A 25,792-nucleotide genomic window follows, 5' to 3' on the forward strand; every position below is an offset into this window, starting at 1 on the left:
ATATCAATTATACATGGATTTTCCACTGTGCATAGGGTCGGTGCTCCTATGTTGTTCAAGCGTCAACTGTATTAGACATTTAAAACAATTCATCATAATTAAATTATAAGAGGTCTTAAAGCTAAACCTGTTCAGTCCTCTCATATATAGATAAATACACCAAGTTCTGGAAAGGTAAAGGAAAGGGATTTGGAAAAAAAAGGATTTGGTTAGCAACTGAATTACATTCCTTGGAGGTCTGTGAACTGATGCTCATCACCCTCAGATAGAACCTCACACACAGGGATGAGGTGAGAGGAAAAGGGAGCAGCTCTGTCCTCACTGTCTTTCCAGTTGCAAAATCTGGTGTTGGGGGAAAAAAAATTGAGTATTCAATAGACATCAAGTTGAGACACTTAAAATGCTGTGAGAATCACCTTTATATATTTCATTTCTGAATATGGCTGAAACTACGGACACAATGGAGATACATAATTATCATGTGCGACCTTTATCATTAATAAATGCACTGGGTTCTTTGGTTAATGAAAACTTTTAAAAATGCCTAATTGGGTTATATTTTTCATCTTATAGAATCCTGGTGAAATATTTATTATTTTGAGAGATGAAGTAATTGGTGATTCTGTGGAGGTTGAATTTATGTCAAATAGTAAATGCATTAGAACACGGCCAGCCCTCTGGAATAAGACAGTCTGGTGTATGAAAGCTTTAGGTAAGAAATTTTTTTTATGCTTTAATAAATATAAAACATCATTCTGAGTTTCTTTCAATAAATTTATGGTAAGTGGTTTCAGTTCCCTACAGAAACTAATATTGTTCTGCAGGTGTTTCCTGTGTTTAGCTTTCACATACCCAAGGCTGTTATTATTAAACTGGATTCGCAAAAGCACGAATGTGTAGATTATGAGAACTTAGTTTGTGTACCATGTGGTAAAATGACAGCCAGTAACATCACATACTTTATGTCAGCAGAGAGCACTTTAATGTGTCAGCTATTAAATATGGAACTAAAATTATTTGCTTTATTGTAACAGGATTAGCAGACTTTTGGATTTTCATTCATGATTTTCTTTTTTCTTCTTTACTTTTTTTGCCATGCAAAAAAAGTATATTTTTTGAGTTTATTTTTGCTTTGGAAAGCATAGTTCTTTTTCACTATTTTATCATCATGGTACCATTTCTATATACAATCTTCCCTCTTTTCCTTATTTAAATTATGAACCTAACCATTTTATTATCCAACTTTGCTTCAGCATGATAAATTGCATTGGATTTAAAATTCCAGATGGAATAGACACACTTGCTGTGATAACTGTACTAAAATCAAAATTTAATATATTAATTTCTGAATGTTTTGATATAAATGTAGCACTACTTGGTTTTTGAATTTATGATGTCCTGTTATAATTAGAGAATAAAATTACCTAACTTTATAAGTGTGAATTTCATAAAATATTTTAAAGTACAAAGATATTCAATCTTATTATAAATTTGGAAATGTAGTAAAAAATATTTAAAATTAAAGAGTATATCAAATGCATCCTGAGCTCTTCTGTTTTCTTTTTAGACTGTAGCTATAATGAAACCCATTTACAGGGCATTTACAAATCTTTTCTGTTGTGTAAAGCATGTGTCCCCTCTATGGATTTCCTTGCACAGCGTAGGTCAGAACTGGATTATAGAAAGGAAAGACTTTACACCAACCATTTATAAACATCTTAGACACTGCTTCCTGTCACGGACAAGGATATGCAGAAGTGAGATGAGAAATAATTCTTTCTGTTTCTTTGCCTTTTCTTCCAAAGCCCCTTACTTCCTTATGCCACATTTTTAAATGATTTAATGAGCAATAATTTCTAACTAATTAGTTTAGAAGTTAAACTAAATCTAGTTAGACTAAATCACTACAGAAAACTCAATATTACAAATTAAGAAGTACTTAGATAATACTTCCCAAATAGCAAATCAAAATGTCAAATAAAATTGTTCACATTAAGATTTTATGTTCAGTTTACCTAGTAGCTAAGAGCAGTGCAAAGAATAAAATGTCAAAGTTCACATGTTTTTCAGAAGAGGAGGAAACTGTAATTCCACATTTTCCAATATATACCAGGCCATAATGTTATCCATGTGGTTGAACAGCAAATTTGTAGTAAAAATAAACCAACCAACCAACCGTTATTTACCAGTTATGCTAATTCAACCTTTCCAACTCTTTTTTTCAACTGGTGTATTATCTAAGTTAATGATAGATTATCTTACAAAACGTTGGCTGCTGTGTAGCAATATACAGGATAGTTCCATGAATAATTATGGGAATACGTATGGGACATGCCTCAGCAGAAATGGTCTTACTTTCTCTGCCTCAAGGCACAGTTTCTTGAAGTTTTTTGAACCCTAGCAAGAACTACATTTTACATTATGACCCAGTACATATGTATGAAAACGTAATGAAAACAAAAGTTTTAAAAGCAATACTTAGACTGATGGTTTCAGCCCTGACATGTAAAGAGCTTGGAAGTTGCCACTCCCATTCTTACAACAAGAAAAAGCCGAACAAACTGAAAATCAGTGGCTTTTCTTGAAGTCGTTGGAGAACTAAGGTTGTAGGGTAAACAACCATCCCAAAATCTGGAGAGAAAGGTAAATCAAGACTGACATCTAAGATCTGCTTACCTGGAGCAGAAGTCACTGGAGCCGTAAACTGGTAGGAGCACTTAAATGGTAATTCTGATGAATTGCTGGAAGCTGAGTGTGGACTAGCTTGAAAGTAAGAAACTCCCGGGGGCTGTAGTCTTAAGAGGCACCTATAATTTTGTGGAATTTACCACCAGGAACCCCATCAGGTTCACACAGTGAAGATCTGAGAAAGATCCCCTGAAGGGCTCTGCTAGATCAGAAGAAGACTAATGGTGAAATACTCCCAGTATGTTCTCCATAACAAAGGTCTACTTTTCAGGGGAAACCACTTTACCAGAGCCTCATCCCAGCTGAGGAAGGGCATCCATCCTGTTGTAACCCCCTCTAGCCCTCATGTCTCACTTAAGGTGGGGAAGGGAAAGCTGTGCCACAGCAGAAACACTTGTGAAGGTCACAGCTGAAAGACACAGGCCCACTAAAAGACTGATTTAATCATAAGATTAGACTGCTTCCCCTTCCCCCAACCTGACCATCACCACAGCAGGGTTCCAGTGTAATGGCAGTGGCTTACAGTTGAAAGTATGCAAGATGCAGAATCTTTCTAAGGAGGAGTACTTAGGGAGGCACAAAGTCAGGAGGGAAGACAAGGACAAGGACAGTAGAGGAATTTGAAGACTCTGGTACCCACAGCTACAGCAAACAGTAAATACAGCCTAACTTCTACACAGATTACTCTCAGTACACACTTACCTGTTTCATTTCTTACATCTGATACAGCATGTCTGGTTTTCAACAAAAAAGTTACAAAGCATGCCAAGAAGCCAGGAAAAAACATAGTCTAGAGAGATAAAACACACATCAGACCAGACAGATGTGACACAGATGTTGGAATTATCAGACAGGGAATTTTATATAACTATGATTAATATGTTAAGGGCTATAATGAAGAAGTAGCCAACATGCAGGAACATTTGGGTAATATAAGTAGAGGGAAAGATATTTTATTTCTTTTCATTTTTTCAGTGTTAGAACCTACTAAGTTGATGTCGTGACGAATTAATGGGTCACAAACCACAGCTGGAGAAACTACTCTTTGGAACCGCACTGCCCAATATGTTAGCCATTGGCCACATCTGGTTATTTAAACTTCGTTATAATTCAATGAAATTTAAAATTCAGTTGCAGTATCCATATTTTAGGTGCTTCATTGGAACATACCCAATGAACATATCTCAGGAAGTTTGATTGGACAGGACTGACCGTACAATAGAGTTCCTTTTGCTCTACACCAATTACGGAGTAAGAGGGAGTGCCCAGTGTGCTCTTCGAGGCTAGTGATCTGTGCAGAATCCGCAGTGTAGTTAAGGAAACACTTAACTGGTGGCCAAGAGGGCTGTTTTTATTCTGTATTGAACCATTTACTGGGTAACTTTAGACAAGTCTCTTGATCTTTCTCTGCCTCAGTTTTCTTATTGATAAAATAGCTTCTCAACTTACATTTTAATTCCTCCTTTATAGGATGTTTGGAGATAAGGGAGACAATGTATAAGACAACACTGAACATCCAACTGAGGAACAAAGTGTCACTCTGTCCCTCTAGCAAATCCCTTAAACATGAGTGGCTTTTCTGGAATAACTCACATTCAGCTTCTGAATGGGGGGTGATAAACCATTTAAAAACTTCCTTCTCTTCCTTTTGGGGAAAAGAATTGAGGGGACCATCTTTCTCTATAAATACTATACTCCTCGTATTGCCCCCTCTCTCCTCCTAGTCTTCTATTTACATCTCTTGATATAAAATTTGTCCCCTTTCATTCTTGGGCAGTCATGCTCAGGAGCATTCCTAATTCTATGTCATCTCATGTATAGTCCCTGTACCCAGTGGTGACTTCCAGGGCAGGAAATGATCTCAGTCAGTATCTCAGACCATCTAATAATAGTCTATAAAGATTTAAGCCTTTAAAAATTTTTTGTGCTACTTCTTTGAATACCAAATTAAAATGGAGGATCTAACCCTAAAGTGGAAACATACCAGGGACCCTTCCCCACTCTCAGGGTTCTTTGGAAGAATGTTGGTGCCTCAGGTTCAGGAGATGGCCTCCATCTGTCAGTCTCTTTCCAGTCTAGGAAAACTGCTCATGTGACTTCATTTCTGATCACCTGGCTCGTGGCTCAGTCAGTCACATTACTTAAAATGTGGTTTGCTCTCTGTAAGTGTTCTCTTGTGCTATACCCAGAGCTTCCTGTACTGAGTCTAGCTGGTGTTGAGGGCTGGTATGGCAACTTCACAGTACTGTCCCAGATGCAGGCTTATTTCTAGTCATCATTCCATAGTCCCTAGGGTGTGGTCATAATCATCATGGAACAAGATGACCTCTAAGCCTCTTGCTATCACACCCTATATTCCAAGCAATGTGATGAAGCAAGGTGTGCTGGAACCATTGCATTTCAGGTTGCAAAATGCAATTCTACACATCTCTTCCCTACTTCACATTCAGTGATATTCCCTTGTGCACTAGTATTCTTGGACTGCCATAATAAAATACCACAGACTGGATGGTGGCCACCTTCTTCCTCTGTCCTCACATGGCCTTTTCTCTGTGCACATGCACTTCTGGTGTCTCTTCTCATAAATCCTTATTAGATAAGGGCCCCATCATTATGACCTCAATTTAACCTTAATTACCTCCTTAAAGGCCTTATCTCCAGATACAGTCATATTGGGGGTTAAGGCTTCAGCATATGAATTTGGGGGAAACAAAATTCTGTCCGTAACACCTTGGTAGCTTGAAATTGGCCATGGTGGGAATATTTATACCACAGAAGTTGGCAAAACTATGTGTAGAAAAAAAGCATCAGTGCTTTTTTTTTTCTTTCTGAGAGTCCATTTATCAGCACACCACTGGGATAAAGAAATGGAGAGGGCCTCATTAAACTAAAAAGGTCTCTGTAAGACATATCTGCTGATATTTCATTAGTCAGAACTTAATCCCAAGGTCATATATAGCTGAAAGGAAGAATAGAAAATCTAGTCTTTTTAGTTGATCAGCAATGTGCCTAGCAAGAAATAAAATCAGAATTCTGTTTCTAAAAGGAAGACATTGGGGTAGGCAACTAGCATTTTCTGTTAGAGAAGGGTACCCCTCTAAGACCAACTAGAATTCTTTACTTCTTTGGAGACCTCCTCTTAACCATTATAAATAAGTGTGTATGTGTGTGTGTTAATAGACTTTCAGCATTGAGGTATATCAAATACTCTGAAGTCTTCTTCTTATAGTTCTCAGAACTCAAAATCTTCTCTACTCAACCCAACATTTTGCCATACTAATATACTTTTTAAATGTGTGTCTCTTTTGAGCTTGGTAACAATTCAAAGAAAAAGAAAATTATGTTAAAGTACAATTATGCTGACCAAGATATCAGGAATAAATAAGTTTATTCTCATGTTAACTTCTAAAGAAATTAGAATATTTTAAGTATCCTATATCAAAGAAGTCCCAAGCAAATATTCTCACCATATATCTTTCATGATTTATCACCTGACTTTCCTTCAGAAGGTTAACATCCCATCATAAAACTCCTAATCTCTTTTCTGATAAACAAAGTCAATATTTTCTTTCAAAATCATCTCTATGAAATCTACTGAAATTGACTTCATTTCACTCCAGTAACTCCAGAACCCCCTTTACTATGTGCACACAGCTGTAGCTGATGAGGTGTACTTTACAACTTTCAGTTTTTTTGAGATTTCTCTTACATTCTCTATTGGATGAATACTTACTTTTGGAAGAGAGAACTTTTCTACATATATTTTCTTTATAATACAGGTTAAGTGTCTAGTCAAGCAATATGAGAGGAGGAAATTTTAGCTTCTTGATCTAGTTAAATACAAGATTGTTATGTTGGCTTTAAATTTTCCTGAGCAATATTATAAGAGGTCCTTTATCCTCTTCAGAAGATAAAGTAAAATTAATGCTTAAACCTTAAGAACTTTTAAATATTCAACATTTCATCAGGTGGTTTCATCAGGTGACTTGTACTTAATGGCTTATTCCAAACCCCAGATGTTTGCATGACAATTTTCCAGGAGAATTTGGGAAATATCTCTGTGACAAAGAGTGAAAGTTTTTAAAGTGTGTTCTGTGAATGAATTTAAAGAGCTAAATTTTGTTTAATTTTGTTACAATAAAACACAACCTTTCCATTGAAGTGATTATTTAGTGTTATTCTTTCATAGAGAGCACAACAGTCTCAGGTAACTTTAACTTTCTTGATGTGTTACAGCAAAATTTACAATGGGGTGTATCAGTCACCTTGAACAACTTATTCACAAAAAGGATGAATGGATGGGGTAAATAGTACTTAAATAACAGGGCATTAAACCTTGCCTTCCCAAGGGTTTTTCATTGTTATCAATTGAATAAAAGTTCTGTAATTTCAATCAACTCTACTCTTTCTTTTTCCAAACAATTCTAAGAAACTTTCCTGTAATTAATGGGAACTTTCTTCCTCAGATTAATAACAAATACTTAACTTTTAATGAATGACTTTACTGTTGTAAATTCAAAGTATTATGTAGATATGATTATAGATTACTCAAAAAAAATGGAGGTTAGAAGATAAGGAGAAAAGATTTAGTGTTTTGCTTTTATTATAATTTTAACATATGTTTTAATCCTTTAAGTTTTTTTTAAACAATGAAGTGCAAAATTACATATTCTATTTTGTGGTTTCTAACTACTAAGGATAAAAAAAGAAAACAATTAAGTGTTAAAAGCTAGTAAAATTGTTATGAATTCTTAAAGCCTGACTTCATATTCTCTAAGAGATATAATACTGTGGTACATGCATTTATAGACTCAGTTCCTAACTCTCTCTTTGTGTTTTATAAGATTTTCCTGCTGGCTCTGTCAATGTCAATGTCTACTGTGATGGAATCATTAAGGCCACAGCAGAGATTAAATACTATTCAACCCCAAAGGCTATGAAATGCCTATTGGGAGCGGCAGGTCCAGGAGATGGTGTATACCAGGTAAGTCGATCTTTCCCTGAAGTCGACAATAAACTAAAGAGCTAATGTGGAATAAACGAATGCATACTTTGGTATAAAGTCTGAATGTTGGTTGAATAAGAATGAATTACTGATCATTAGGAAAAGAAGAAATTGACCTATGTGATGCAGAGATGTAGATGAATTAGTTTGTGTAAGTCAAGTCATTCCGGATAATGTCATTGGGAGACAGGTTATCCATTACAAAATAGCTGTTGTCATGGGCTCATTTTCAAGCTGCTGCAGACCAGATAAAGAAAGACAGAAGGATTAAAGAGAACTCTTAAACAGTGAATTTCCTCTTTATCCAGATGTGGGCAAATACAAGATAAAAGAAGGTTTGAGGTTAAGGACTCAGAAAAAACAAGAATACCACCAAAAAGGAAGTGTGTGGTGTTAATCTAGAAATTGTTATTTTCATGAGGAAATTTCCAAGCTCAGTGTATGTTTTTATTAGTTTCATTTCTCATTGTTGTCTGACAGTGCAAGTTATTCCTTTAAATTAACAACATTTATTTGGAATTCCAGAAATGCTAAACTTTTCTGGGAACTCTGCAAAGTGGCATTGCAGGTTTTTTTCTCTAGTGTGACAAAGTAGTACTCAACAAGGATGACTTGGTGAGAAGTTTCTAGTCCTCTCAAAGGCCCTTAGTTTGGACATTCTCCAGTGAGTGATAGATGATGTGAGTACCCTGCCCTAAGGGACTCATGGACTTAGAATGTAAAAAGTGCATTTTGATTGACTGTAAGCCATTAGTTTAATTTCTGAATTCTGTTTTATTTTTTGTTACCTGACCTACTTTCAGTGGAGAGAAAGCTTGCTTAATGTGGAACTTCTTCATGTGCTTATTACATCAGATTTTCAGAGTGAAATAAATGTCATTTCTTTTAATAGCTGCTTGATAATTAGAATTATAACTTTGCTTAATTGCCTTAGTTTTTCTGTGGGCAGAGGAGGAGACCAGAGGAGAGGCAAAGAAAGAGGTAGTTGAATTGAACATGCGATCTTCAGATTTACCACAAAACACTCCATAAGACTTGTAACAAAACCATCAATAATAGGCATGTTGACAGGTTGTCATGAAGCCTTACTGTTTAAACCAGTTTGGAATTGGAGGCTTTGTTATTTATTTTGTGTGGCACATTTTTCTATTAGAGTTCTCCTTTATGAATGATACATTTTAGAACAATGGAAAAGGTAAAAATGTCTTAGAGAAGGACAGGGAGTAAAATACCATTTGTCAAACTGAGGAGTCTGAGGACATTTGACAAAATATCTATATTGTAACTGCAAAGCAAGAATAAAAGTAACAGCTTGAAATACAGATCGTTTCATTTTCCTGTGACACGTCTACCTTATCCCCTACTTAAAAAACTTTATTCACTACATAAAGACTAATAACAGCATTATATTGCATTATCAGTATTCAGTCAGCATAGAAGTAAAGTAGTCCCCAAAACACATTTTTGTGTTGGTTTTGCCTTTGGGGAGGAAAAAACCTTTGTTTATAGTGAAAATTAAATGTAATTTTTGACTCAAACAGTTTTTCAGAATGTTATAATATGCAAGTTATGATTTCTTCTACAGCTTTGAGTGAATAAAAAGTTTTCTGAGTAGTTTTTAGGTAACTAGAAAATACTCTGTTTCATTTTTACCCTCAGCGTCAGAAATGAGAGGTGAGGAATGGTTTCTCCCCTCCACTGAGCCTTGGTGCCTATAATGAAAGGAAGATTGTTGGACAGTCACAGGTTAATTCAGACTTTTACTGTCAGGAAAGAGGCACTTTAAACCTGAGGTGTGAGCATGGAGAGGTAGAATTATTCTAAGTTGGTGACAGCAGACCACAGCTTGGTAAGATGCATTAAGAGATTTGGTTTAATACATACAATTTAAGATGGGTTTAGAGGTTTTGCTGTTGTCATGAGGGGACCTACACATATTGTGGAATTAGATTAAACAAATTCTGAGTCTGAGATCTCAGACCCGGCAGAGCTACACCATCACAATCCTGACACATGGAAAAGGCTGCAATTCACTCAGTCTCCATCACATCTTGGACTAGGTCTGACACGGGGTTCGTCTCATCCACTGGCATCTGGACCACATGAGGTATCCCTACCTTGAATTTACCAAGATGGTGAAAATTGGACTCCACTCTTGATTAAAAAGAAGGATCTGGGCTTCCCTGGTGACGCGGTGGTTGAGAGTCCACCTGCCGGTGCAGGGTACGCGGGTTCGTGCCCTGGTCTGGGACGATCCCACCGGAGCCTGTGCTCTGCAACGGGAGAGGCCACAACGGTGAGAGGCCCGCGTACCGCAAAAAAAAAAAAAAAAAAAAAGAAGGATCTGCAGGGACACAGAGGAACCTTGTTGTATTTTAGGGTTACTTGCCCTCAACGGTGGTGTCCTAGCCCACCATGTGCTTCTCCTTGTTGACATTTGGTTGTTCCTTTGACATTTGGCTTTGCTCTCGTGTACATTACATTTTAAAAGTTGTGTAAAAAGCTGTGCTTTTCCTCTCCAGCATACAACACTGCAGCAATTGTTTCCTTCATGTGCTTCTCCTACTACTTTAATTGGGCGATTTGGATATGTTGCACATAGTCCGCTGAACATCTCTATTCAAAGAACAGTGTGTGTTGTAATTTTATTCACCATAGTTATTGTGTATTTGTCAGGACATATACCAGCAGATTTTTTTTTTTTTTTTTTTTTTTTTTTTTTTTTTTGCAGTACGCGGGCCTCTCACTGTTGTGGCCTCTCCCGTTGCAGAGCACAGGCTCCGGACGCGCAGGCTCAGCGGCCATGGCTCACGGGCCCAGCCGCTCCGCAGCATGTGGGATCTTCCCGGACCGGGGCACGAACCCGTGTCCCCTGCATCAGCAGGCGGACTCTCAACCACTGCACCACCAGGGAAGCCCTCTTAGTTTATTTTTAATGATGTCTATTAGGTTTTAGAAGATTTTACCTAAACCAGCTTAATTATCTAACTGCTTCCTAAATTATTTCGTCTTTTTTGGATAGATACTAAATCCTAGCTCATAGCCTCAAAAAGGTAGAATTTCCAGAGCCTCATCTAGAACAGTGAATTCAAATGAAAAAATACAAAGCCCAATTTGGGAAGATATTAGAATTCAAGTACTAGTGTTAGAAAAACTAGTAACTCCTGTTTGACTGAGATAATTAAAACCTTTGAGACTTCCATCTTATTTACAGAAGAGTCTAGGGGCAACAATAAAGTTAACTTTGTATAGGAAAAACTAGATACAATATAAAAACCAAATTAGGTCAGAATGCTAAAAGAACATAGCAATTATTGATCAAAGCATTAGGATCCTATTTATTAAAAGAGTTTTTGAAGTGGTACCAAATAATTTTTATTAGTTGTGTTTTGTATTAGTAAAAAGGTATATTGTGTTGCATGTATTTGTCATCTTGCATATTTTACTTTATACCTGTTGAAATCTTATTTTCACCTTCATGTTAGGTGCACATCATTGCCAGCTTTCACTAAATTGTATGAATTATTCAATCTTTGCTTTACCGCCTGTGAATATTTAATACACTGTGAAACCAGATGGGGTTGGGGTGAGGGAAGGTATGAACTAAGGGAACTCTCACATCATGAGGAATTTCCCAGTTTTTTATTAGTTCCCTTAAAGGTTAGTTTCTTCATTAAGTTAAAGCTCAGGCATTAGAGGTTATCTCCCTAAAAGAGTTCTTCAGAAGATTCTTCCTACTGAGAGATACTGGGAACTCCCCAGCCTTTCAGCAGTTTTTTTTCAGGTCCTTGCCTCGCTCTAAAGATTGATGGACACACAAAGCTTCAGGGTCATAAATCTTTTCCAGCACTGACTCCCTACCATAGCATGCCTCCTTGTCTCCTTAACTCTCTCCATGGTTCCTATGTTCTAGCCATCCAGGACTGTTCCTTCTTTTATCAGTAGAACATGTTAAGCCATTTACTCCCTGCTGCCCCGTCTAGAAGGCATGGGCATTGTGTTTTTCATCTTTGCGTACCCAGTTTCTTCACATAGTTATCGTTCCCGATATATACGACCCAACTGATAATTATTGCGTAAAAAATGGGAAAACAGTGATTGCTGGATTTTTTTCCAGTGCTGTTTGAAAAAATAAGTGAAAAACTATAGTATAGGTATATAAATAAGAGAGAAATGAAAACTGTCCTTTTAAAATACACTGTTATTTATTTATAAAATTGAATAACTGAATCTGATGCTTATGAAAGTAAGGAACTCTCAGAGGTTCATGATACTAGAAAAATGAAGAATTTGTGCTATAACTTGATTCTTCATACCCTACCTCAGTCATGAACTCCACGTTAATATACTTCATTACCAACTTTTCACAGCTGTAAAGAGCTGTTAAAGGTAAGATCCAGACTTACCTTTCTTTAGAATATTAAAGAAATGTTTATTACTCAAATATGCTTAAGATCTTACCTCTCTTTCAAAAGACTGTTTATCATCTTTCCTTTTTCTTACTGGAAAGTGGCAGTGCAGCATAAGAGAAATAGTTCTGGGTAGGGCAGGAACAGGAGTTGGGTTCTTTCACTGAGTTAGCAGCCACTTCATGAGAGCCCACTTTCCTTAGTGCTAAAGGAATTTCCTCATGTGAACAATGAAGAAGCTAGAGGATATAATCTCCAAGGTCATTTCCAACTCAAGTATTCCATAATTGTAAGCCAAGAGAAAAAAATTACTTAGATTAGGAATTATGACCATTCTTGTTGAGAGGACTGACTTGCAAATACATGGGCTCTCCATGTAGCCTTTATTTCCATTTTATTTGTGCTTACTCTTAATTCTTCCCCCAGAGAAGAAGAAAGTGATTTGAGTTTCATGTACCTTTTATTGGTTTTTTAACTTGTTTTATATTTCTGATCAAAGATTTATAATCAGACAAAAAACAGTCTAATAAAATGCAATCTAGAGATTTATTTCTGGATTCATTTTTCATATTGCTTGTGCTCCTAATTAGATTGGACCAATAAGAATAAGGCAAATCTATTGAAGCTTTATTTTACTGATAAAACAAGCAACATTTCCTTTGTGCTATGTCTCCTTTATGCTAGGTCAAGCAACAGTTAACGATGCCTGATTGGGATAGTTCAGACTTAATGATTATACTCACCACAGTTACAAATCATTGAATCAAACAGGAACACACAACGTAGTACACTCATCCATTTGTTTAGAGAAAAACAAATAAATTAGTTAACTTTAACAGCAGATATAACAGCTATTATGAGAAAAAAAATAAATATTTCTGAGTGCAGAAATAACCATTAACTTAGCCATTGACATAACTATACTGTTGTTTCTCTACAATTCTTATCTTATAAGCCGTCTCAGTCCATTTTCATAGTTATTGGTCCCATATGTTTTCATTTATGTTTAGCTACTGCTTAGAGTGTATTTTATTAATGATTTCTTGTTCTCCCAAACTGAAGCATCTCTCTTGCTCCTTACATTTCCCTCTCTTCCTGTCCCTGGGGCTGGCTTTGACTGCCCTTTGCGGAGGATGTCTGTGTGCTGGTGTGAGTGCTACATATAACCACCCCCATCCAAGAGCAGCCTTGTGCTTTTACTATCCAGTTCTTTAGTGCATCCAGATCTTCAACCATAAGGAATATTTTTAAACAATCCTGAAAACAAAGCACAAAACACAGTTAACAATACTCACTCATAAGAAGGTAGGAACAAACCCCAAATCATCAATAACCCTTTGGAAATTAGAAAACTAAAAAACCTTGTGGCAAAATGTGTTTGTTTGCATTTTCTAAAAGTCATTATGCATTCTTGTGGGTCTCTTTACTAAATAGTATCAACAATAAGATAAAGAAATAAAGTGGAATATAATTTGGGAAGTCTTAATTGTGTTTAGCATTCATGAAATATGCTTCTACACTAAACTGTATCAAGACAAAGGAAATGAAGTAAAGTAAATCTTTGACAAGTAAAATTCAACTTCTGAGAATTTATTATTTTTTTCCAGAGATCAGCCATTTAGTGTCATTAACCTTATTAAGTAGCAACACACAAACAAATATATGTCAATTATGCTCAAGTCCCTTCCAGCAAATCCAGTGAACAATTATTCATTCAATTTAACTTGACTTTTCAGCCACAATTAACGCCATTGACCAAACTCACTTTTTTGATATAATCTTTTTTCTTAGCTTCTAGGAAGACATATGTTCCTGGTTTTCTTCCTACATCCTTCACCTTTCCTTTTCAATATCCTTTGCAATCTCTTCTTTCTAGATCTAGAAAATAAAAATTTAAATGTATTCAGTTTTGATTCTTAGATACCCTTCTTTTTTTGATAGACATTTCCTCTGCAGGTTATCTCATTGACCTATGAGGTATACTCCAAATGTGGATTTCCTTTAAGCCCATCTCTCACTGTTCTCTAACTCATGAAATGCATCATCATCAATCTAGTTTAAAAGCCAGAAACACAAGTGTCTCCTCATACCTTGTACTCTCTCGCCCTATAAATTCAATCCATTACTAAGCCATATCAGTTTTACTTACTAAATATTGCTCACTTCTCTCCATATCTCTCCAGTTCTGACACTTTAGTCTACATTTTCCTCTTGCCTATACTGCTAGGCTAGCCTCCTAACTGGTCCCCTACTGTAGGTTTTTGCACACACCCTAAAGTCCCTGGTCTGTGAGGTTATTTTAAAAAGAAAGACCTCAGCATGTAATTCTCCTGCTCAAATACTTCAACAGATTCCAATTGTTGTATGGATTAAAAATCTTTAACATGAACAATATGGCCTTGCTGTCACTGTCCCCCCTCTTTCTCCATCCAGCTTAATCTTAATCCTCTGCCTCACCTCTGCATTCCAGGAATGCTGGTCTGCTTTACTTCCTGAACTTTTCCTTCCTAATCTCCTACCCCAGGGCCTTTATATGTGCTCCTCTCTCTAACTGAAACACTCTTCCTGTCCGCCTTCCCTAGCACTATCTTCATCTAATTAATTCTAACTCCAAGTTTTAACCCAGCATCTCTACCTCAGTGGAGCCTGCCCTGATCCATACTTCTCCCTGCATATCTCTTTGTAATACCAATCACATTCTAATTTGACATCTCTGTGTGTGATATTTCTCAAATTACCTCTCATTATCTGCCTCTCATTAGACTCCAAGGTCAATAAGGGCAGAGATGCTATCTATTTAGTTCCCCGTTTCATGTCCAGAACCAAGAACACTGCCAGACACATTGGCTGCTCAATACGTATTTTGTTGGGTGAAAGTATATCACATTAAGTTTCCCACCCAACCTCAAGTGATCCATCTGTCAGAGACCCTTGTTCCAACAGCCACTGGCTTCCTGATAACATAGGCACAGCCCTTTTGGAGAAGGTTATTGAGCTATTGAATAAAGTAGTGCTACTTTTGACTGAAGTAGAAAGAGCTGGGCAAAGAAGGGAAGGACAACAAAGGAAAAAAAAAACAAATATAAAACGATGAGACTAATTCTGTTGTCTGTCTTGGAAACTAGCATCTAAAATAACCCAAAAGAACAATTTCCAAAAATTTTCAAAAAACTATTGCATCATTTAGAGAAGGCTTCTTTGAAAGATATTTCTTTGAATATGCTAGTACACTATTTGTTTTAAAACTGCCTTATTTTATTACATATTAACAGTAAGTTGTTACAAAATAGGTGTTAGAGGGAGGTAAGGGTAAGAAAAGACATAGTTCTTATGGTTGCTCTGTCTAATGCCAGCCATAGAAAAGCTTTGCTTTTCATTTGTTTCTTTCTTTGTTTCATCATTAATGTCATTAAATATCTCCATTAAAGAATCTGTTCAAGTTTAGTCATTAAATTTTTGAGACTTTTTGACATTTTTTGAGGGGGGTGCAGGTGGGGTCCAGTTGAAAATTTCAGCACAGTCAAGCTTCAGTCAGTGGTCTAGAAGAGTGTTTTTCTTTTTTAACTTTTATCAATTGCCTTTGCATAATTATGATGTTTATGCATTTTGCATTGTTGATGGAGATGGCAGAAATTGCTAATTGTTCCCTAGTGTTTCTTTTTCCTTTCTTACATGGCGATATAACTTTTATCTGGGCACGTGTCCACCCAGGTAATTATTGCACTTTCTGACTCCCTTGCAGCTAGGTGTAGTCATATAACTAACTAATAGCCAATGGCATGTCAGTGGAAGTGATTTGTACAAATTTCTGATCATGTCCTTAAAAGAAGGGCGCAGTCATGCTCTCCCCCTTACTGACTTTTTCCTTTGTCTGGCTGCAGTGCTAACAAGGGGATGATGGATGAACCATCCAGAACCATGAAAATGGTATTACTAGTAAAACAAAATAGAGCCTGGATCTCATGATCAGGGAGCCATGACATCAGCCCTGAACTGCCTCATTCCAGATTTTTATGTTAAAGAGAAATGGGCATCTATCGTTCTTAAGCCTCTGGCATTTTGCGTCCCTGTATTACAATATAAAACCTACATTCTAACTAGTTTTAAAGATGTGTTACTTAATTTAAAAAATTAGAAAGAAGAAACAAACTAAATTATTTGTTCAGTCAGTTCAAAGGCTAGTTTGGGGAGTGGTTCTCCTCATGAATAGATATGCACTTTTCTAAATCACGATGATTACATTTCATGAGTTATATCTGAGGGCTCACATCAAAGTATTCCGAGAAAAGGGAATTAAGATTTACTGGAGATTTTACATATTTACTCATTTAAACTCCTAAGTAATTCTGTCAGGTAAGTATTATTAAGGTCCCCAGCTAATGATTCCTGAGCAGGCATGTCAACACAGGTTTCTCAGATCTCAAAACATATTTTCTTCCTGTTATAATTACTTTCAAGTTATTTAAAGAGATTCTACAACTATATGAACACCTAATCAATAATAAATATAAACTATTTGAAGGAAGTGAAGGAAAATTGCATTGCTTTATATTCTTACATTTATTTTTGCAAATGTAGTCACAGACATGTTGAAATTCTAAGAACTGACTCACTCAAAACTTAGAAAAATTAATTTGACAAAGGAAAATATCCCTTTTATCTTAGCCCAATTTACTTCCTTAGATTATTCTTTTACATTAACTGCTTGGAGTTGAATACTCATAAAGTAAAAAAGAAAGGCTTTTTATAACCCTAGAAAGTATTTGCTCTGCTCTCTGACCTATCATTCTCTTTACAAGCTGTAGGAGAAAATTGTGTTTAAGATAGGTTATGTAAACTATATATAAAATTCTCCTTTAAATGGCTATTTTGGCTCACTTTCATAACACACATTATGAACAATGGAACAAATGAAGTTATTTTCTTATTTTTCTTTTACTGGTGAAACTTAAACAAGCATAGCAATTCATTATAATAAGAAAACCAAGATGTTTTTAGCTCAGCCATTGGCTTTCCTTTTGGATACCTGAAGGTAAAGAGTAAAATGCTATTTGATGGATTTTTGTCTCCTATTACGAACATTTCACAACCCTCCTGTGGTTATTTCACTGAAATCACTTCTCTTGTTAATCAAGATTCTTTACTATTATTGTATTTCTCCACCAGATTAAAAAAATAACTTAGTATTCTGTGGTCATCCCTGTAGGTTTCTTCACCCAACATCAATATTTAAAAGCCCTTTTCCTTGCCTCACTCTACTATTGAAGCTGAGAAAGCCAGATTCTCACAACATTTTTAACCACCCGTGCAGCTAGAGATGGTCATGTGAGACAGTTTTAGACAATGAGACCAAGGGGACATCTTTAGAGCTGTGGCTCACAATAGCCACCTTCCCCCATTTTCCCTCCATCTATGCCCCTTTTCTCCCTCTTTTGGCTAAATATGAATATGATGTTTGGAACTACAGTGTCCATTTTGAAACCATGGGACCACAATTTATTCTTTATTTTACTTAAATTCTATTTCAGATTTTATTCTTTCCTCCATGACTAGAATGTAGTATTGTGAAACGTAGTGTGTTTAGAATGTGAAGCCATAAGTTAAAAATCTACTTATTAGCTCTGCAATTTTGGCTGTAACTGATTTTTTGTACCATGATTATAACATCTAAAAAAATAGGCATTTAAAAAATCTACCATTCAGGAATGTTACAGGAGATAAACTATATAAAACCTAATACATTATAAGTGCTTAACATGTGATAGTTATTATTATTACTTAAGATTCTTTGAGTCTATTTCATTGTATACATTTATCCTACACCTAAGATATACACCCTTTCACATCACTCCATGCATCTTAAATATCTCCCAACTGCTTACATTACAGTGCTCTAAAATCCTTTTAAGGACAGTCTCTCAATGCTGTCATGCTCAAAAGGTGTCCACACCCCTCAAAGAAAGAGCAAATCAAACTTTGAAGGAGTGCTCTTATGTAAACAGCTATTCACCTCAAGGAATTCAGCTTTGTGTAATGAATATCTTCTGTTTTTTTCTGGTTTGTTTGTATTTAATTAAACTTTTAATTACTAGAAATTTTAGATTCACATGTATTTGTGAAACTTGTAGAAATAATAGAGAGAGATCATGCATTTGGTAGTACGTTTTTACAAGGAATTTGTCCATTTCATCTGTGTCGAATTTATGTGTTTGGAGTTGTTCATAGTACTCCTTTATTATTATTTTGATGTCTGCAGGGTCTCTAGTGGTATCTCTTATTTCATTCATGATATTTGTCATTTGTATGTTCTCTCCTTTTTCTTTGTCAGTCTTTCTGGACGTTTGTCAATTTTATTGATCCTTCAAAAAAATCAACTCTTTGTTACATTGATTTTTTTCTATTTTTATATTTTCAAGTTAATTGATTTCTACACTGTATTTATTATTTTCTTCTTTCTGCTTGCTTAGAATTTATTGTAATGTTTTTCTAGATTCTTGAAATGAAAGCCTAGATAATTGGTTTGAGAATTTTTTCTCTTTTTTAATATATGTATTTTGTGCTATAAAATTTTCTCTCAGCCCTGCTTTAGCTGTGTTTCACAAATTTTTATGTGTTATATTTCACTTTCATTGAGTTTAATCTACTTTTTCATTTCCTTTGAGATTTATTCTTTGATTCTGGATTATTTAGAAGTATTGTTTGCCTTCCAAATGTTTGGAGACTTTCCCATTATCTTTATGTTATGGATTTCTACTTTGATTTCATGTGGTCAGAAAACATTTATGATTTAAATTATTTTAAATTTGTTGAGATTTGTTTATATCCCAGGAGATGCTCTATCATCCTTTATGTTCCACAGGCACTTGGAGAGAATGCGTATTCTGCTATTGTTGGATGGAATGTTCTAAAAATGTTGTTTAGTTCCTTGTTGGTTAGATCATCGGATGATAGTGTATTGAGTTTGTCTATATTTGTGCTAATTTTCCGTCCATTTGTTCTATCCATTTTTGAAAGATATATTTATGTCTCCAACTGTAGTTATAAATTTGTCTATTTCTCCTATCAGTTCTGTCAGTTTTTACCTCACATATTTTTGCAGCTTTGATGCATACACATTTAGGATTATTATGTCTTCTTGGTGGATTTATCCTTTTATCAGTATATAATGTCTCTTTCTGTTTTTGGTAATCTTCTTTGCTACAATGTCTACTTTACGTAAAATTAATATAGCTACTCATGCTTTCCTTTGTAATGATTCCATGATATATATTTTTTTATCCTTTCACAGTATCTGTCCATACTGGTGATTTGAAGTAAGTTTCTTAAAGAGTGCGTGTAACTAGATCATGTTTTTAATCCACTCTACAAATCACTGTCTTAATTGGTATGTTTAGACCATTTACATTTAATGTAATAATTGGTATGTTAGGGCTTTAGTCTGCCATTTTACTTTTTGGTTTTAGTTTGCTCTCTGCTTTTTATTTATCTAGGGTTTTTCTTGCCTTACTGTGTTTTACTTAAAAATTTTTTTAAGATTTCTATTTTGATTTTTCTCTTGTGTTTTGAGTACATCTCTTTGCACATCTCTTTTAGTGGTTGCTCTAGACAGTGTTATATATTCATAACTTATCACAGTCTACCTATATTGAAATCTCATCTCCCTTTCTTTCCCTCTACCCCTACCCCATTTATGATATATAAATGCCTTAGATATTCCATCTACATACATTTAGAACCACATCAGACAGTATTCTAGTTTTTGCTTCAAACACCAAACATAATTCAGAAAACTCAAGAGGAGAAGGAAAGCCTATTTTATTTACCTATTTTTTTAATTTACTGTGTTCTTTCTTCCTTACCCCTGTTCCATGATTCTTTTTTTTTTATCATACCCTTACTGTTTAGAGAACTTGTTTATTCCTTGTTTTAGGGTATATTTGCTGGCAACAAATTTCTTAAGTTTTCCTTCATCTGAGAATGTCCTAATGTCCCCTTCATTACTGAAGGATGTTTTTGCTAGGCATAAGACTTTTGGTTGAGTGTTCTTTTTCTTTTAGCACTTGACAAATACTGTGCCTCTTCTTTCCTACATCTATGGTTACTACTGTGTTTCTAATTGTTTTTACCCTGTAAGTAAGGTTTTGTTTCTTTCTCCCTTATTTCAAATTTTTTTCTTTGCCCTTAATTGTTGAAGTAACTTATGATGTCTCTCAGCATGTAATGCTTTGGGTTTAACCTGTTTGTGGTTTGCTCAGTTTCTTGAATCTGTATGTTTGTCTCTTGCTAAATTCAGGATGTCTTCAGTCATTATTTCTTTGTGTACTTTTTCATCCCTACCTTCTTTCTCCTCTCCTCCTGGGACTCTAAATTACATGAATGTTAAATTTTTTGTTATACTCTCACAAGTACCTCACACACTATTTATTTTTTTCAGTCTATTTTCTCTCTGTTGTACAAGTTGAGTATTTTTTATTGTTCTAGCTTTAAGTTTACTGATTCTTTCCTCAATCCTTTCCATTCTGCTGTTGAGCCCATCCACTGAGGTTTTATTTTGATTATTACATTTTTCAGTTCTAAAATTTCAAATTGGTTGTTTTTTATACCTTCTATTTCCTTGTTGAGGCTTTCTATTTCCTTGTTGAGGCTTCCTATTTCCTTGCTGAGACCTTCTATTTTTTATTTATTTATTTCAAGAATGAGTGTTATTGCTTGTTGAAACATTTTTATCATGGCTGTTTTAAAATCTTTGTCAGATAATTACAAAATTCTTCTCATCTGGTGTTGGCATTTATTCATTGTCTCTTTTCATTTAGTTAAGAGATCTTTCTGATTCTTGTTTCTTGTATGATAATTGATTTCCTATTGAAATCTGACCATTTCCATTGTATTTAAGGAGAAGAAAAGGAGAAAGTGTAACTCTTCCATCTTCCCAGAAGTAAAAGTCCGTAATTCTAATATCTTTTAAAATAGATATTTTATGTATTTTTCTCTTTTAGGAAGAAATACTCATTATAATAAAGTTGCTTATAGAAATAAGTATATAACATCTTCATATTCAAATAGAATTGTGATCTATAAATATATATGCAAATTACTTTTTAAGTATATTCATCATTCCCACATTTCATCACAGAGCACTGAAAAAATTCCCTTGGAAAAAGTCATATTTTTACTTCATTATTTTGTAATTATTCTTCTGTCTATTTAATTTTTTTGTCTATTTCGTATATTAGTTTTTCTGCTTTCTTTTTCTCATATTCTTGTTAAATAGAGATCTATGTGTGCATGCTTATGTATATATGTTTATATTATTTATGTATATTTAATTTTTCCTAAAACCAAACAGTATTGCCAATATAATTTTATCATTTTATTCTGCTCTTATTTTTGTATCAAGTTGCTCATTTATAACTAATGTCTTAGGTTGGTTGTGAATTTTGCTGAACAAATATTAAACTACTCCATTTTAATTTTTCTGCTTGGAGAACAGTTGTGCCAACCTCATCAAGTATTCTTAGGGTTGCACAATTTATTTTAAGGAGAGAAAAATTTATGGCATTTTCCAATTTCGATGCCAGTGTTTAGAAATGATGCCTATTTTCATCTTTGAAATTTAAAAAGAAGCATAACTACTCAAATCAGGTTTTTCTAGTTAGGGTATCTTCTGGGGAGAAATTTTTTGGGGATTATGTTAGTAAACATTTCTGTGATTTTTCACAGCTTTGTTTTGTGTTGTGTACAGTTTATTTATATGCAGGTATAATACTAGTAGCATGATTATGAAATTGAAAACAGAAGTGATTCAGCTAGTTATCATAGGCTAGAATATTAAAGGGTATCTGCACTCTTTCTTAATTAATTAAATATCCTTTTCTGCATAGTGAGAGCTTTTGTTCTGATTCTAAGAACGCTGCTACTTCATTTTAAAAGTTCAATGATATAAGCTGTAGCATTTCTCACATTAAAGTGTCGTAGTGCCTCTGTGGGAGAAATTGTACTTCTAAGATTCCTCCTGGGAACTCATGCTCTTTTGAATTCTCTATGTCTCAGAATTTCAGAGCTGAAGGAACCTGAGGTTATCTTATGCCTAACTTATACAAGAGTGTAGTAACTCTATGACACACTAATCTCTACTCATTAAATCTTGTACACTTTGGGGAAGAAATAGTAAGTTTATCTCTTTATTTAAAAATGTCAAGGACGAGATAATAGCCTATGCAGAACTCTCATGGCCATTGACACAAGTTTTTAAGAAACTTTATAAACTAATGTTAGGGTTTTTATAATTTCTTAATTCCTTTTATCAAGTCCTATAGCTAAAACATATTCTTTTTGAGCTTTAGCATAAAGAATGTGCAAATGTATTGCCAGTAATGTTTTGCCCCACTGTTCCTATCAAAGGCTTCCTGAAAAGACTGAGTAATAATTAATATAAAGTTTTCACAACATTATTTATAGAATAGGTCCCACTCAATATCAATATTCAACCACATAAGCAGTCATAGTTATGCTGATACTTAAATAAGCTTAATTTAATCCACATAACAAACATATCCATGTTACGCATTGTAGGCCTTAAACGACTCCTTGTTGCATTAAAATCTTTTCGTCAGACATACAAGGCACTTTTTGAAATGCCCACTTCCTCTCTCTCATTCTTCTGCAGTCTTATGGAAATTCCTGAAATCCTTAACCAGGTCATGCTCCATGACACCTCCCTGACTATATGCAATTTGTGCCTTTAGTCCAGAGCTCCTTATTTGCATAGCAATCTCAACTTTGGTCATCTCCTCCACAGAGCCTTTCCCGACTGTTTCTTCCTCTGTGGAATTGAGCCACTTCCCTTTATGCCTGCCCTGTACCTGACCTGTAGAGATTTTGTATAATAATACCTAGAACTCAGTTCATTGCCGAAAAACAATGACAAGTCCCTGAATGTCTTTTTATTTTTTATTTTATTTTTTTTGCTGTATGCGGGCCTCTCACCGCTGCGGCCTCTCCCGTTGCGGAGCACAGGCTCCGGACGCACAGGCTCAGCGGCCATGGCTCACGGGCCCAGCCGCTCCGTGGAACGTGGGATCCTTCTGGACCGGGGCACGAACCCGCTCCCCTGCATCGGCAGGCGGACTCTCAACCACTGCGCCACCAGGGAAGCCCCACTGAATGTCTTGATGGCAGAGCTTGTTGTCTCATCTCCCCTCCATCTGCTTTTTTTTTTTTTTTTTAATAAATGATCCGGAGCAAAGGGCTTCACATAGTTCATAGCATTAAGTCAATTAATGTTGGGTTTTGCTTTGCATTACTTAGCTATAGGTTGAGAAAAAGACTTTCATCCTTTCTCTCCACTTCTAGGTAGGACTTATAGAAAATCCAGAAAGGCCTGAACCACTTTATTATTTGAGGTGCCCAGATTATTGAAAAATGAAGAAATAGAGTAACATCTTTTTTTTTTTTCAATCCAGTCATTTAATTTCTGTGACTCCGTATTGGTGATATGTATAATTTATTTGGAAATCATTTCAGACGTCTTTATTGGACACTTTTGTTCCACAGTTCTCTCTTCACCCATGGCTTTGTTGATTGGCCCACTTCCTCAGCTTTAATCAACCATGTCACACGTCGATTTGGTCCCAGCCATTGCTTCACAAAACTCAGTTCAGAAGAACGGTGGCCTTTGCAATAGGTTATGTCATTGGTAATAGAACACTTGGATTCTACATGGCTCCTCCCAAAATGTTCAGATTAGGGAAATAAAGTTGATATATAGTTATTTTATATTTAAAGGGGAAAAATAGGCCAAGATGAATATTCTCCCTCACTTTGACTCAGAAATAAAATAATCTATTTAAGACTATTCCATTGCTAACCCTTAAGGTGAAGAATCAGACTCATCATTTTATTATTTCATTTATTAAAATGTAACATGTATTTTAACAGAATTTATTATTGAAACAAATTTCAGTGTTATCATTGACCACCTGTTATGCTCTTCTAAAATTAGTATTTAAGTAAATTAACTCATCCAAAGGCAAAGACTTATTTCTTGCATCCGTTCTTCTATTATTCTAATAATTGGCTTTTAGGCAAGTCCCTAATGTTTTGTATTATTCTTTAAAAAAAAGATGTATTATTAAAGATTACTCAGTATTTACTCCAGTCAATAATTTTCTATTATATTACAGTAAGATGAGTTTCTCTGTATATACCTGAACTAAGAAAAAGTTTCCTTTTCATTTGAAAACAGAATGACATTGATGAACTTGATCATATTCTCACATCAACATTCAAACAGGAGATACCATATTATGAGTTCCGATCACTCGAAACTGAAATCTACCCTCAAAAAGAATGTGAGTATTTTCCAAATGCATCAGTTATTCTATTTGTCACATTTCAGTGGATGTAACTACTTAATAAATACTATAACAATATTTATAATATAAATATTATAGCATTGCTGATGAAATGTTTTGACAATTCCCATCCCCTGGTGAGAGAAGTGGTTTTTATTCTAAGGAAATATTTGGATAATGTGTGATGAAAATTGTTCATCATAGCATTATTTATAATTACCAAATAACTTCCAAAGATAGGTAACTGATCAAATAAATTTTGGTGCATCTGTTAATGCAACCATCATAAACAAATTTTATCATAAATTGATTTGCTGGCTGGAGTGATGCTTTGATATATATTTAATCGAATAAAAGGCTATACAGCAGTAGATAGAGTGTGATCCTCTGTTTTAAAAAGTACATATGTTTAATAGCATATGTTTATATATATATAAATTGATGGTCTGGACAGATATTCATCTGCTAACAGTTATGTTTGGGTTGTGCAATTTCGGAGATGACATTTTTTCAGTTTGCTTTATCTGTGTTTTGTACAATGACTACATATTATTTTTATCATGTAAATATATACATATATAAGGAAAAGCATATATAGGAGATACTATAAAAAATCATACTTCTCAATATTAGCACAAGCTCAGTAGCATACTTTCTATATTAGTTTGTTCCTGCGTAGTTGATTGACACATTGTTTATAATACATTTATATGCCCAGTATGTGCCAAACACTATGATGGAGATGTAATGGTGAGTAAGACAGGTATGGAGCAAAAGGATATTAGAGATCTCCTGTAGGCATACTGTAGGACTAACGAGCAGAGATTTTTTTCTGTATATTTTCTGTGCTATTTGAAGCAGCTTTATCATCAGGCTGGCAGGCCTGAGGGAAGCGGGAAGAAAAGAATAGGAGCCTCAGGCACAGCCCACTGTGATTCACGCAGATGCGCTAGAACCTGCATTATGTATGGTGAGGTTACATTATGGGGAAAGGTCAATGGTAGGCTAGTTCTGAATAAATAATTTGTGATAGTAGTGCAAACTTATTTTAATTTCCCATATACATTTTAACAGCACAATTCACTACAAAGGTTAGACATTAGGTTGGGATAGAAAAGGAACATGACATGACCTCTTACTTAAGACACTCATCATTTAACTGGAGAAACAAGATAATATATATGTAATAATAGAAAGAAACAAGGTGTTACACTTCATGAAATTCATTATACTGACAAAAGAATTTTAGAGAAAAGCTGGATTCTTCTTCAGGATATGCTTCCTAAAGGAGGTGGGATTTGACCTAGGTCTTGAATTATGTGTCTCAGTGAGAAAAG

General features: G+C 35.0%; 1 protein-coding gene across 1 annotated transcript in view; it reads left to right on the forward strand.

Annotated features, from left to right (window-relative positions):
* BANK1 (B cell scaffold protein with ankyrin repeats 1) overlaps positions 1 to 25,792 on the forward strand; it is a 305,405-nt gene that overhangs the window by 91,895 nt on the left and 187,718 nt on the right. The window contains exons 4-6 of the mRNA XM_060147113.1: positions 574 to 712; positions 7,533 to 7,672; positions 24,347 to 24,452. Of these exons, the coding sequence (XP_060003096.1) occupies positions 574 to 712; positions 7,533 to 7,672; positions 24,347 to 24,452 (385 nt within the window). The remainder of the gene's footprint in view (positions 1 to 573; positions 713 to 7,532; positions 7,673 to 24,346; positions 24,453 to 25,792) is intronic.

This window comes from Lagenorhynchus albirostris, chromosome 4 (genome assembly GCF_949774975.1).
Source record: "Lagenorhynchus albirostris chromosome 4, mLagAlb1.1, whole genome shotgun sequence".
NCBI lineage: Eukaryota > Metazoa > Chordata > Mammalia > Artiodactyla > Delphinidae > Lagenorhynchus > Lagenorhynchus albirostris.